The sequence below is a fragment of the Chaetodon auriga genome, chromosome 8, assembly GCF_051107435.1.
Source record: "Chaetodon auriga isolate fChaAug3 chromosome 8, fChaAug3.hap1, whole genome shotgun sequence".
Taxonomy (NCBI): Eukaryota; Metazoa; Chordata; class Actinopteri; order Chaetodontiformes; family Chaetodontidae; genus Chaetodon; species Chaetodon auriga.
The window spans coordinates 10,768,544-10,784,081 of NC_135081.1; the positions used below are offsets into that span (position 1 = coordinate 10,768,544).

The following is a 15,538-nucleotide window of genomic DNA, read 5'->3' on the forward strand; positions in this document are numbered from 1 at the left end:
TCCAAATCCAATATGTTTCATGAATACACTAATTTTGTTTGCCAACATTTGCTAGAGCTTTTAAATCACCAGTTTGCTCATTTCATTTTATAATACAGTTGTCAAAATGCAAAATTATTCAAACATGATAACACAATCAAAATTGTGCTTCCACCCTGAAACTATTGGCCATTAGTTCAGTGGGTGCCATCGCAAGCTATTATTCTCAAACATTTTAAACTTGAACTAAAGTGGTGCCCACATGAGTGATTGACTGAGAAAATTGGACCTCCACATTAGCTGTAACTCAGTATATTCTGACTAGAGCTGCTCAAAATGGTTATTTTGGTCATTTTGAGATGACTATTATTTTACACAACTGCAGCGCTCATTGACTTTAGAAGAGTAATACATTTTGTGAACTTAAAAAAACCTGCAGATTTCCTTGAACTTTAAATATGATTCTACTGAAAAACAAATGTGGTACAATGGTCATAAAAATAAGAATATAAAGACTTACTTAATATATGATGTGCATTGTAATGTTGTTTTTATCTGGCGTGTTTAATGTGAGAAATGTTTGCTGAAATGCAGCTCTCTCATCGTTTTTGGCTGCCAAGTGCCCGTTGCTAAAGAAATTTGCCATCTTGTTGAGAAAGAGAGATTGACGTCAAGCAAAAGCAACATGTTCACAGTGCTGTATGTGTGGCGTTTTTCTCCCACCGTCCTGCAGCCGGTCACTGTGGTGTTCCGGAGCAGATCGTAAATGGCCAGGTGATCGGGGAAAACTTTGGCTACAGAGACACAGTGGTTTACCAGTGCAACCCGGGATTCAGGCTCATTGGCTCCTCAGTACGGATCTGCCAGCAGGACCACAGCTGGTCCGGACAGCTCCCAGTTTGTATCCGTAAGTACTTTAACACCAACTCTCTGCCAGCCTTGGGTTTAATCCTGGGACACGGTAATCCCGGGAATACAATTTCCTGTTTCCTGAGAAATATAGTAACGGGAAAAACTATTTAAAAAAAAAAAAAAAAAAACATTTAGAAGGTATTGAAATATATTTAGAAAATGTAATTAACTTAAAGCATCCTGTTTTTTGATAAACACATTTAACAATACAGTGGGATGCACATATCTCAGAGCAGCACTGTAGAAAGACCATAAAGTCCATAATCTCCCAAAGGATACATCCAAAATCTCCAACTGAGTGAGAGCTTTTCTTTGAACTCTGTGTGATCATTGATTTTATTACTGTATCTAACATTGCTTGGTTATTAAAGAAGGCTCACACCCGCAGCCTCTGAACACGAACAGAACATGGAATCAGAGTTTCAGTTATGCGGTAATTAGTTTGAGTCCGACATATTTAAATCTCTCCGGTCATGACGTCCAGTGAAGTTAATTCCCAAGTGAGATGTCAAATATTCTGGCTCTGCATGCTATATCCTCACATCTAACTCGATCAATTAAGAGTTTACTTCCACCAAACCAGGGGTGGTGGTGATTGCTGGAACAGTGGGAAGATGAGTTTTGTTTCTGTCGAGCTAGAATGAAAGGTGTTTCACACTGATAGAATTACTGTTTCTGCAAATGGACTCTGGTGCCTTTGGCGCAAGTGATATATAGAGGCTGTTTCAGGTTAAACGGATCTTACACCTTAACACAAAAGTCTATCTCTGTACGGCTGCTTTCCGTAATGTTGTCAGACACTTAGAATAACACTCTGAGCCTGTCAGTGTCAAAACCAAACGCTTTTAGTGGCTGTACATTGACGGTGTGCAAATACCAGGAGAGATTACGTTGTAGCCCATTTCACAGCAGCCGGCTGCTGCTCTCTTTCAATGGACCAATTTCAAAACTTGTTGTTCACATGGAAACAAAAACATGGGAAAATAGGATCCATAATCAAATAATATTTCTCCCATTTGTCCATGGAAATTGTCCAGGACACGTGGACCAGCACCAACGAAAACTCTGTATGGAGTCTCAGCTTGATAGGAAGACTTTGAAAATGATAAAAACTACGTGATTTAATGACTTTCATTCCTTTAGAAAATGAATTGTCAAATATCATTCCCATGAGGCTGACAGATCACAGGCAATGACCTTAGCATTTCATATTCCCTGCAGCTATAGCAAAGTTCAAGCTGCATGCGACTTTATATTATGTTCATTCTTATGTTGATGAAGATAAATGGTGTTCTTTTGCCCTGGAAATGATTAATATCATCAAATAATACGCTGAAGTGGTCAGGTTGGGAACCCACAGGTTTATGCATATTTGTGTGTGTGCGCATGTGTGTGTGTGTCTGTATTTGATTGTGCATTTATAAAGAACACCCACATGGTTATTTGAGAACCTCTCATTATAGACACCACTGTTCAGATGCGAAACAGCTGATGGAGACAGTTGGTGTTTTTCATCCCTGCTTTTTGATTTGAGACATTTTTAAGGAGCCCTTGAATATGGAAATGTGTATCTACAAGATGTAGTTTGCTTGTCAAAAACATGATGATTGGATAGCATTGTTGAAATAATTCAATGAATAAAAATGTTTTTAGCATTCTTAAAAATCGCTCTTAAAAAGCTTCCTGCAATTTCCCGAGCGTACTCCTCCTTTAACTTGAAGAGCTCTGAAGTCAATAGTTGACACATATCCTCATTATGTGATTCTCAATCTCCTGTTTAGCCATTGATACTCTAAAATGTGCTGTTTACCCTTTTCCAATCGATCATGTCTTGATTCTCACCCCACCCCCACCTCGTCCCCAGAAGTTAATGATATGATAATGATATTCCTATGATAGGTGTCGCTGTATGTCACCTATTGATCATTGTTATTGAATTTTCTCCTCTCTTTAATTCTCTATGTCTCTCTCTTTCCACACACTCTGCATCCTCCCCCCTCCTTCACCTTCTCTTTCTGACCCTTCTTTGCTGTCTTTTATCTTCCATCCTCCCCTCTACTTTCCCCTTTCTGACACTTACCCGGGTAACACCTATCAACTACAGCTGTCACATGCGGCCACCCTGGTAGCCCTATCTATGGCCGCACCACAGGTGATGGCTTCAACTACAATGATGTGGTGCGCTTCACCTGCAACAAAGGCTACACCCTGGAAGGACCCTCCACAGCTCAGTGCCAGGCCAGCCGCCAGTGGAGTCAGCAGCCACCAACATGCAGAGGTAGGGTCCAGCTGCAGAGCTCCCCCGCAGAATAAATAAATGATTGGCAGCTGGGCTGACTTGAAGTTTCAGAGAGATGCAGATGTGTGTTGACAGTTGAACTAAAAAGCTGCTTGTCTCTGCCAGCATGTTTAGCTAAGGCTCAGATAGCCTCAGGAGGCAAAGACAGACACGAATAAAAAGCAAGAATCTAGAACCAGCAGATGCATCATATTCATATGCATCTCATTAACCATCTGCAGCGATGATTTCTGAAGAGGATACCTCTTAGTGGATCACTGCAGCTAAAGGTGTTTGAATGTTTGGTAACACAAGCCTCTTCTGTCTGATTCTGCTCCTGTGAACCAGGCTAGCCATCAGTGGAGTAGGTAGCTGCCAGCGAGCAGCAGTAGGATCCAGCCAAAGTGTTGGAGGAGAATGAAATGGCTTTTGCAGGTGCTTTGTGATGGTTCAGGAATCAGAAGCTAGGATGACCACAAGAATTCAGCAGCCAGCAGATGTATCATGATCATTCAGAAATCAGCAGCCAGTGACTGCCAGCATGCACAGGCAAGGGCACAGCAGCAGAGTGAATAGAGGTAATGTTGTTGCATCTATTGATTTGAATGAGAAGAGTCTCTATCTGTTCTACTTCTCTGCGTACAGCATTAGGTAACAATATCTGGGGCCATGGCCTCAGAGCAAAAGTGGGGGAAACAGCAATAATGAGCTTGCAGCAGAATGTATGGAAAGGGGAGAGTAAATGGGGATTTGTTTCAACAATTTTACTGCCAGTTTTTTTTACCAAGAGGCTTGCTGCAGGAAGAGATTATTTTTGAAGGAAGGAAAGCTCCAAGTGCATTTGCTGGAAGACATCTCACTGGGAGTGTCAGATGGTGACTGTTTTAGTTGTGTCCAATTTCAGTTTGCTCAGGTTAGGCTCATTAGTGGTGTGTTTACAGCCACCAGCAATCCAGAGTGTGTGACCGGACCACAGCAATGTTTACTTGCTTTCTCAAATAATTTTGACAGTTTGACAATATTTCTCCTGGAAGTATTTTCCACCATTTACATTATTGTCCCCAAAGTAAAATCAGATACAGACGTCAGATGTATTGTGCAGTGTTATGAAAGCTTGGAGTGAGGAAGGAGCTTCTTCATATTTGCCTTTGAAAATGCTTTTTTTTAAACCTTAAATTTGTTGGAGTGTGAAGATCCAGTAAATGTAGATGAGCATGTGTAGTTTAGTTATTATCTTAACTGGCTTAAAAATTCTACAGTCGCAGATCAGGAAGCAGTCAGTGTAACATGAAACTGACGAATGTGATTGTTATCCAGTGTGGTTTTAATTGGTGTTATACCTCTGGATCTCATCGGGCCAGGCTAGATTTGCCAGATTTTGCCCATTTAAAAATATCTCTCCTCGTGGTATGAATCATGTTGGCAGTCAGATGTGAAGAGATGCAGTTTTCATTACTGTGAATAGCACCATAGAGATAGACCTGGTAAAAGATCAAAAGAGTAAAATCATATTAAACTGTCATGACTCCCTTTGTCAAAATATGTCTGTCTGTTGCCATTGAAATCTTCTCACATTAAATCAGCATTTTCACATGTTTGTGCTCCTGATTTTAACTTGATGTTGCTCTGAACTTATTTTCACCCTCATCTGCTTTAAGCTGTTAAAACCAGCTTGTCAGCAGCGTGTTTTCAGAGGCTTCTGCTGCTTCTAAAATGGATGCTTGTGAATTTGTAACAATAGATGAGCCTTTGGTTCTGCAGGAAGCGTGAGGCGTTATTATTGACAATGCTTAAATATAGCTTGGACTCACTTGCCTCCCTGTTTATAGAATAAACAGAAAAAGCCGCTGATCAGGTCATATCAACATTTCTATTATTAACTCGCAAGTGAACATGCTGACAGATAGCGTTTATGCAAATGAGGCTCCAACTGAAGAAAAAAGACTGCTCAGCTTCCAGGAAAGAAAAGTCAGATCCCCAGCGATGATACTGGGTGGAGTTAATTATTAGGCAGAGGCCACATGACTGTTATGTGTTGTTTTTTAACTCCATGCCATGTTGAGACTTAAAAAATGGTTTATGACAGAATACAGCTTGTCTAGATACTTGACACATACAATATGCATGATTACAGTAGATATGATTCAGGCAAAGGCAATTATAGAAACCCATCACCCATAAATAATCAAAATCTTATGAGAAAACCGTTACAGTCCAGTAACTCGATTATTTTTCATCTCCTGCTGTGCAGTGGTGTGATGTACAATATGCACACGGAGGGCCAGAACAACCTTATGGACAGAGGTGATTGTAAATACAGTATTCATAGGTTTGGAAACGCTGCCAAGAAGTGAATATTCAGTTTGGCTCAAGTATATCCTGTAGTGCACATCAGTAAGTCATTTACATAATCACTGGACAGCACAATAAATTGATGTGTGTGGAACTATTAACTAAACATCATTACAGTATCACAGCATGGATATGATAAAGAGAATATAGATAAGATAGTGAATCCATAAGTAGACTTTATAAGATGACACTGAGGGCAACAACAATACTGGGAAAGCGTAAGAAGCTGGTTCTCAATACTTGCAATAATTCATGATGGCATAACCGTATTTGTTTTTTTTCTTTTTCATCCAGTGGTAAACTGCACAGATCCAGGGATCCCTGCCAACTCCATCCGAGAGAGTAAGATCGAGCATGGCAACTTTACATTCGGCAGCGTGGTCTTCTACGACTGTAACCCTGGATATTACCTGTTCGGCTCATCGGTGCTCACCTGCCAGCCGGTGGGCCACTGGGACAAACCTCTACCAGAATGCATTGGTACGGTGGTTATTTTATTTAGTCGTTCTTATTACCTTGGCAGTCAACTGACCAGTCGTGTTATTATTCACATTGTTTTTAAGGATGTTCATCTTTCTGTCTCCTGTCCATTGCTCACTACATCAGCCCAACCCTCTTTCTATGTAATTAGTGCATTTTGAGCAGAAGTTAATTAATGCATGTAAAGAAATAAGGAAAAGTTTCACTCTCAGTTGAGGGTCCACAACCTTGTTAGTGTCCTCATTTGAGTTTAAACGGTACAAGTTACTAAATGCTGTGACTGAAAGCATCTGTGTAATGTTTGATGCCCCAGTAGCTTATGGTTATGTTGCGCTGTGGCTAATTGAGAAATGGGGAAACTGTCATAGGACCAGTTGTTCAGGCTATAGCTAATGTTCCCTCAAAACCAAGTGCTCAGATTATAACAACAACCATCTATGAACTGCAGGGGTTATCTGAGGTTGCAGTGTTGCTCTCAAACACCTGGCTCATCATGCACTCTACTTTTGTGTGAGGCAGTAATGACCTATTTCTAGTGAAAGCAGACGTCCACATTTTGCACACCGGCTCGGAAAGCACTTCATTTCATGGTAGAGAGATGACGCACAGCATTTATTTTATCAAACAGAATAGTAATTAAAGAGATACACAGGAGTGTCTGTCTCAATTGTTTATTCACAGCTCCAGGCATCACTGACTCTTTGTTAAGAAATTAGCTTTATGAAATTACAGAAACTTCCTTTGTATTATGAGACTAAGCTGCTTAAATGACAGCTCCCACAAACATATGTTAAGGTCAAAAGAATAATGAAGTGGCAGAGAGAGTGATGTACCAAATTAGATTTTAGTACTGGAAACAATCTAGTGAGCATTTCATTAATTGTTTGCGGTATACAATGGTACAACTAATTGTCTTTTTTACGAAGCATTATTATGTCAAAGACAATTAAAGCCCAGTAATGTATTCAAATGGTTTATCTTTCAACACAGCTGTGTTAACCGTAGGAAACAGTGGAGTTTTTCACCAGCACCAGTAAAAGTTAGGGAATTACCAAGCTTGTTAAGGCATGCATCACCAATCTCCATTTGTTCACAGATCCATTGATAACCTTATTTCCTCTCCTCACTCTCTGTCATGCAGAGGTGGACTGCGGCCACCCAGGTACACCTCCTCACGGAGTGATGAGTGGAGAGAAGTTTACCTTTGGCTCCACGGTGCGCTATTCCTGCTCCGGAGAGCGCCAGCTCATAGGAGACTCATCACTCACCTGTCAACTGAACGGACACTGGAGTGGTCCACTGCCCCACTGCTCAGGTACACAGACACACACAAACATAGTCACGCACACATGCAGTTATTTGATTTGTAAAGCAGAGGATACATTTTCAGTCTGTGCTTCCTATGCAGAGGTCCTCTAAATGAATGGAAAGAATTGTGTTTAAAGTTTCGGTTTACCCAAATTACAAAACATACAAATCATAAAGCAGCCCAATAATGTGTAATGAAATTCCCTCTGTGGTGTTCACAGTGTTAAAAAATGACATAGCGATCGAAAAATTCATCAGCAATTTCTTTTTTTCCAGAAACGGTGTCCCCAGTACTTGGCATATTCCACAAAACAAACTGTCATCAGTTTAAATAAGGATTATTTCTTCCAATGTAAACTGTGTCTGTGGATTATACAGGCTAATGAGGATACAGATTCTGGAGAGACAAGTTGCTGTTGAATTTAATTTCTCAATGCAGTAAGCACCACAAACAAAATTCAGTTCACCAGAGATAGTAAGACATGAAATAAAAGAGTTTTAATAAAATAGTGCTATGGATTGATCACAGTCATAGTTAGGAAAGGCCAAGTGATGCAAATTTCAAAGCTTTAAATATCCTGACTCCTCAAACCTTGTCCCAACAATCAACAGCTGCCTAGCTCTCTGAAAATGAAAGTAATTGATGCCTCCAAAGCAGAAGAAGGCGATAAGAAGATAGCAAAGTGTTTTCAGGTCGACGTTTCCTCAGTTTGAAACGTAATTAAGAAATGCTAGTTAACAGGAACAGTGGAGGTCAAGCTGAAGTCCGGAAGACCAGGAAAACAGTCAGAGAGAACTGATTGCTAGAAAGGCAAATCCAAAGCTGCCGTTTGACTGCAAAAGACCTTCATGAAGATTTAGCAGACTCTGAGGTGACAGTTTGTTGTTTTACTGCGCACAAACACCTGCACAAATATGAGCTTAATGGAAGAGCCTTTGGAAGAAAACCTTTCCTGTGTCCTCACCACAAAATTCAGTGGCAGATGTTTGCAAAGGAACATCTAAACAAACCTGATGCATTTTGGAAGCAAGTCGTGTGGTGTGATGAAGTAATAATGGAGCTTTTTGGCCACAATGAATAAAGGTATATTTGAAGAAAGAAGGGTGCAGAATTTCATGAAAAGAACACCTTTCCAACTGTCAGGTGCGGGGGTGGATCGATCATGCTTTGGGTTTTTGCTGCAGCCAGTGGCACGAGGAACATTTCAGTGTTAGAGGGAAGAATGGATTCAATTAAATACCAGCAAATACTGGAAGCAAACATCACGCCGTCTGTAAAAAAAAAAACAAAAAAACAAAGTGGAGATGTAAAGAGGAAGGCTTGTACAACAGGATGCAAAACGTAGGCAAAATCCACAAGAGTCTACCTCCAGAGGTGCAAGCAGAGGGTTTTCAGTTACCTTCACAGTCACCCGACCTTAACATGATTGAAAATCTGTGGGTGGACCTCAAAAGAGCAGTGCATGCAAGATGGACCACAACTCTCACAGAACTAGAAGCCTTTTGCAGGAAGAATGGGCAAAAATCCCCCAAACAAGAACTGAAAGACTCTTAGATGACTGCAAAAGATGGAAACAAAAAAGCAATCTCATTTAGAATATTAAAGAAATGTGTCATCTTTAACTTTTTGCTGTTTGGCAATCAGGTCATCTTTTTCTCATTTAGCTATTCACAGTAACATAAAATTTAAAACCTGGGCAAATTAAGCCAAAACAATCTATATGGCGAGATAGTGAGCATCACTCCACAGTGGTGTAGTACCTGGGAGTCCTGGCATTAATTAGATATTTGATTAGAGCCTGTGTGAAGTTCAGCGAAAACACAGCACAGGATAGTTATCAGCCAACTGAGCCAATTTGCTGCCCTCAGACTAGAGCCCTGTGGAGCTCTTACAGGATTTTTTAATGGTGCGTACGTGCCAAAATGTCTGACCATTATCATCCTCACATCCCCCGTCTCCTCAAAGCAGCTTCAGCATTTCACTTTTTTAGAACAGTGTGCTCGTGGTGTATCTGACGCATCTGCATTTGGCTGATGAATGTTTGAAACAGTACACAGGCGGTGGATCCATACCAAATGACCTAAACCAACACCCTCAACAATCATTCCTCATGTATTCAGTGATAGCGAGTTACGATTTCATGCCTCGGCCAAAGCGTGTGTAGAAGCAAATGTTGCTTCCTGCAGACTAAATGCACTCAAACAACAACAAAAAAAACTAACAGAACTTTTTGTGTTTAGTACATTTAGTTGCAGACTTTTTCTGAAAACCTGAAAAAAAGCGTGAGTCATCGTGTACATCTCCTGAACTACAGGCTTCGCCCCTTAATCCCCTCTGTGCTCTTCCCTCCCATCACACTTAAGCATTCCTGACCATTTAAGTGGATTCTCTTTACTGAATGTTCACTTGGTTTGTTCAACTCACTGACCCAGAAGTAATGTTTGTAAGCAGACTTGTATGACAGTGTTTTTTTCTTCTTCTTCATGAAATGGGAGTGTGAACGCTCTACTCAACTTCAGTATTTTGTATTTCCTCAGACAGTTGGAAAGTAGTGAGGCAGTAGTTGGACTCCCAGGGTAGTAAGGTGATGCACATGATTGCAGAGGCTCGAATTTATCTCCCAGTCAAAATTGCACTCAAATTTTTGGTTCTTAATTTTGGACAATTAAGGGAGCAACATGGAGGTGTGGTAGGGTACTGTATTTCTCTTTTTGCCTGCATAATTAACTGTGTAGAGCCTAATAGCAGTTTTCAGCCAGAAATTATGGTCGTAGAATCGATTAAAGTATGTAATTTTAATGCTGATGGTCAAAAGAAAATTAGCATTGCAAGGTATTTTTCTTCTTTTATCGCCTGGTCTTTAAAAGCAATTTGGCATCTATTACAGGATGATTTGATCAGCACCCTGCTGCTGTGACAAACGGGTCTCTTGAAAAGTGATTATTTGCAATTTTGTGTTATATTTCATCACTCACTCTGAGCTGTGTATCACCGACATTGGCTCCACTTCTTCTGTTTATCTGAAGAAATCCTGCTGATAAACTGTGTTTTAATCTGAGTGAGAAAACATTTAATACCAAACTAGATTCAGTGCATTTAATTTAACTTGTCCAAAACCTAATCAGCTTCAACTCATCACTTGAAAGTGAGATAAGTAAAACCAACATGAATCTGTTCCCAAGTATTTAACTTGTCAAGGAGAAATTGCTGTTTAGAGAGTAAACCCCTGCAGAGGGAATTGTGCAGCAGAACAGGAGTCCCGGCTTAGTGACCAGAGGATTTTACCATAATAAACGATGCTGTGACTCACCAAGGTAAAGAAAAAGGATGTGATGAGGTTAGCTATGGCTAATCAGGATCGCAGAATGCAATTTTAGATTGTTGTGTAGTGATAAAACAGCACCTCCTATAATAGATGCTACTAGGAAATATATGGTGTTGGATTAGATGGTCTTAATATCTGGGGATGTTATGAAGATCTACCTTGCTGGTGGCAGTACAGAATTTAAGAGGAAAGGATTTTTGTGACTTACAGGACTCAGCTAATATTGATTTTGGCTATGGTTAGATGGTGGTAATTAGAGGGTAAATGCATTGTCCTCACGTTGCCACACAGGATTATACTGCATCAGTGATTCTGATTAACACCTTTGTAGTTCATCTGTTCATCTCTGAAAGGTTTGATGAATACAGACCCATGGCAGTAAACATCTGTTCCAGCTGTAGCAGAAAACTGAACCACAGCACAGCTGGAACTCAGCTGCTGCTTACAAGAAGTAAAATTGTGATGCAAAAAATGCCTGGAGAGTTTTAGTAGTAAGAGTGTACATAGCGCACCTAGTCTTCACAGGCACATTAGCCAAAGCTTATGAAGGGATGCACTTAGTACTGCATCGTTATCAAGATAAAGGAGCTAACTTTACAGCGTTAGTGCAGGTTTAGATGATTTTGAAAGCTCCATGTATTGTGTGCCATCACTTAGTCTGAACTTCTGCAGTGATTTTATTTGCAGAAAGGCTTCTGCATTGCCTATAGACTAGAAATTATGAAAATGGCACATTTGAATTCATGCTCATCACCAATAGCAACAACATAATTTGGCCTATGAATTCCTCAGAAGTCCAGCCCAGTGTCAGCAGCAGTTCTCATCCATGCATCCATCCATGCATCTATCCTTCGTCTCATCAGTCCTCCTGTGTTAATTAGCAAGAAGGGACTTGAAACTGCTTGCCAAGCCATTCCCCTTTTGTCCTCGTCTGTTGCATGGATGAGTTGAAGGCCTTATTATTTCCTCACAAAGGGAGCCTGGTGAATGGACATTAACTCAGATTCAAACCAAATCCACCACCATCCCAATTAGTGAGATTATAGCTGTCACAGTGCATAACGAGCCAGGCCGCCTCACCTAACTGAAGGAGACTAACAAAGTAGTGACACCTGCTGTGGGACATACATGTCCATATATGCACACACAAGGGAACATGCACACACACAGGGAACAAATGAGTATGCATACTTAACGTGCACTTGCAAAGACAAGTGTATGTACTGTAAGTACATGCACAGGCTTGCAGAGAGACACATAAACACTCACATGCATCAAGGGCACTCTCTTATAGACACACACACATATGCAGTAAATGCACACACACTCATTGCTAACCAGAGCCAAACACAAGGGAGTCATCTCCAGCTGTGGGCCGCTGACCTGACAAATCTGGTTTGTGCATATGTGAACAGTTGGATGTGTGTAGAAGTTATGAGCTTGGTGTTTGCGCAGTAAGGCTTTGTCAACAAGGCCAGTATTACTGCAGCTGCTTGCTGCTCGGCGGACAGAGAGCAGCAGCCAACACAAAAGGAATGATGCATGGGGTGTGTGCACAGCTCAAGGAACAGGATCTCAAAGCCAATGAAGCACAAATCCTTCACAAATCTATCAATGTCTGTCAGTATTTCCGCTTTGTCCGTCTGTCTGCCTGTATCTCTCTCTGTGATGCTCTGACGTGTGATCCAAAAAATGCTTCCCTGCTTCCACCACTGGTTTCATTTTGTGGAAGCAGCAGCAGAAGTGGAAGTGGTGGCTGGTGTCATGTCTGTGATGTGATTTTCCCTCTGCTCTACCACCCCGCCCCCTAGACTCCATTCTGACTCACATCACTCAACTTTGCTTGCTGTTCATCTCAACATAAAATAATCGGTTGTCATGGCACCTACCGAACTCCATGCCATAGTTGCCTCTCCCTCATTTCCTGTGCTTTGGATAGAGAACATGTCCCATTTTCTTTCATCCACCGGAGACAGCCCGAATGAGACCATGAGAGGAGAATTAACAACAGACACAGCATCTCTTTATTTGAGTTCATTCATAGATGTACGGGACAGGTGGTGCAAGACACTGGAAGTGCTCTATGTTCCTCCACTGAACAAAAGACAGAAGAGATAATTCTGGATAATGAAAATGCATTTGGCTTTAGAGGTCAAACTGTATTCATCATTTCTCATAACCACAGCTGGTTGCCTTTTAATGCTGGCCTCGCTGTTTTTATGGACAGAAAGCTCCTGGAGTCAAAGCAGTGAAAGGTATTGGTCCTCCAGGTTGTTGGCGTGGTGACAGCTGCTCATTGGTGCATTGTGTGTTTTATAGCTGCTTCCTGGAAGATTCAAAAGATGTACAGTTTGAGTCCAAGTCCTCTCTGTGGCATCCCTCTGCTTGACAGATAGTAGCACTGTGTTGTAATTCATTGCCATACGATCTTAAAAGGGCCCGTCTGTGAACACACATAGTAAAAGTGGTTGGCATCTTCACTTTCTTGTTTTCATGGCTCCTTTTCTGGTTATCTTCCATTGCAGGTGACTCGACGGACACCTGTGGGGATCCTGGCACACCTGCCCATGCCAGCAGGGAGGCAGGAAACTTTAAAGTGCGTAGCAAAGTGCGCTTCACCTGTGCAGTGGGACATACACTGTACGGCTCGGCGGAGAGAATCTGCTTCCCCAATGGGACCTGGTCGGGCAGACAGCCATTCTGCAAACGTAAGGGGAATCTTTAAAATGTCTTTGCGATGTTATGTATGAACCATTATGAGAGGAATACCAAAAGCTATCATTTACTTATTCTTTGAGCAGATATTCCCTATTTTAACCCTCTTTTGGAAATCATTTTAGACTGTACTTGTGTTGCACAAGTGTTTGGGTAGCACTCCACCACATCATGTTACACATCGGGTTTAGTTTACTTGTCACAGAGAGCACTAATCAGCCTGTTAACACAGTTGTATAACGTCTTTTTCGCCTCTGGAGGGAGCTTTCTAAAGTGTGACAAAGTGACAGTGTGGCTGTGAAAGTAGACATTTTTATCAGAAAGCCTGTGTTACAAACTGGTTTCAAGTAGTTTGAAAGACATGGGCATTTATCTACCAGGTAGGAAACGGAAAGCATGACTGAGTTGCAAATATGGGAAAAGTAGGATCCAGTGTTTTAGCCTATACTTGAGACTTAAAGGTGCAGTATGTAACAATTTTACTTTATGTTATGTCAAAGAGGTCTACAGAATATATTGTGTTGCAAAAATATCTACCGAAGTTAGCATGCTAACTAGCTAGCCCTGGCCAGTTCTTTAACGTAATACCACTTTGTACCTCAGGAGGTGGTAACCCGATAGTATGGAGTCAGAGTCCTGGTCAGAGCTGCTGTAAATCACTTCTGTATTTTTCCCTGTCATCAAGCTGGCCTCTGTTGGTCTTAGAGGCTGCTTGGTCCCAGTCTGACCATGTTCGCTGGGAGACTGCAGAGCAGGGTTCTGTTGCTTGCTTGCCCACCTCCAGTTCTGGTGCACATTCCACTCCCTGCCAGCATTACCTCCTCCACCTGGTAGTCCAAAGCTCCTGTAAAAACCAACACTACCCTGATGTTCCGAGCTCCTTGTCTGGGTAGACTTGAGTCAGCTGATAGGACCACTACCTTCATGGCTGACTGATCAAACTAACTAAGAACATCTACAGTTACCAGCATTTAGTGGTTGCTCTGGTAATATGCTGCCCCTATTTATTAGTCAACAGGTGGCCAATTCTGAGATATTAAACCTTTAAAGACAGGATGTCTCAGGCCCTTCTCCAATTTTGATGATGCTTTTCAAAATCTGTCTCTTGTAAGTCACTCAAACTATGTGAAAGTACAACACTGATGAATCTGCTAATTTTGTTGAATTTGTGTACTCCTCAAAATAAGTTGTCAAATAATGTATAGTCCTGAAACTCACATCAGCCATGATGCCAAAAAATTTCAAACAATACCCAGACCCACCTTGCACACACAAACATTGTATGCAACACATGGGATGCACACAAGCATGAATGTGCGTTGGGTGCACAGATAGGTGCTCGTGTGCATCCACACATACACAAATGATTGCAAAAGCTCACAAACACAGTACTGCAGCAGATGGATAAGTATCTCTCTGCTGCAGTCTGATATTTTCTGCCAGCACATGGTGCTGTGACTAGCCTCCAGATTGCAACCAAAAAATTCATTAATTCTAGACACCTAAAGCCAAGTTCTTTTTGGATTGTGATAAATGAACCATTGTGGATTTTGAAGATATTAGTTCGCAGAACGCCAGCTCTACATCTTGCATAAATTACCCCCAGGGGTCAACCGGATATTGAGGCAAATGTTTGACTGCTCCTGCTCTCCTCTACTGTCCGCTAGCTTGGCACAGGGCCAGTGTAATTTTTAATATGATAGGCCAATGCACAGACCTTCTATACTGCTCTCTGTTCATCTGCCTTTCATCCCACCTCTGTTGTTTCTCCCTTTTCCTCTTTCTGTCTCTCTTCTCTTTCCCTCTATTCTTCATTTCCCCTGACATCAGCGTTTTTCTCCTGCTTCTCCCCTGATTTCTCTGTCTTAATCTCATTCTCTGGCTGTCTCTACATCCCTGTCCAGTCCTCCATCTGTCCCTCCTCTGTCTCTCACTCTCTATTGCTCAGCCTGACCCTCCCCCTCTCCTTTTACCCCACATCTCTCTTCCACTACCTTTTTATCTCTCTATCTCACCACTGAACCCCTGATTTAAAGATTGTTTTAGCCACCTTAAGAGGGAGGGGGCAGGAATTCACTGGAGCTGCTGTCTGTGATCTAAAGCCCTGTCTACTGTTAAAGCCCATCCATCCGTTATCCACAGCCTCTTACAGTCAGTGTGGATATTCAGCTTAATATCCATCTCACAA

General features: G+C 41.5%; 1 protein-coding gene across 5 annotated transcripts in view; it reads left to right on the forward strand.

Moving 5' to 3' along the window:
• LOC143324561 (CUB and sushi domain-containing protein 3-like) overlaps positions 1 to 15,538 on the forward strand; it is a 223,280-nt gene that overhangs the window by 171,112 nt on the left and 36,630 nt on the right. For all 5 annotated transcript variants that reach the window (XM_076737169.1, XM_076737171.1, XM_076737170.1 and 2 more), the window contains 5 exons: positions 713 to 886; positions 2,996 to 3,169; positions 5,816 to 6,001; positions 7,143 to 7,316; positions 13,161 to 13,343. In XM_076737169.1, the coding sequence (XP_076593284.1) occupies positions 713 to 886; positions 2,996 to 3,169; positions 5,816 to 6,001; positions 7,143 to 7,316; positions 13,161 to 13,343 (891 nt within the window). The remainder of the gene's footprint in view (positions 1 to 712; positions 887 to 2,995; positions 3,170 to 5,815; positions 6,002 to 7,142; positions 7,317 to 13,160; positions 13,344 to 15,538) is intronic.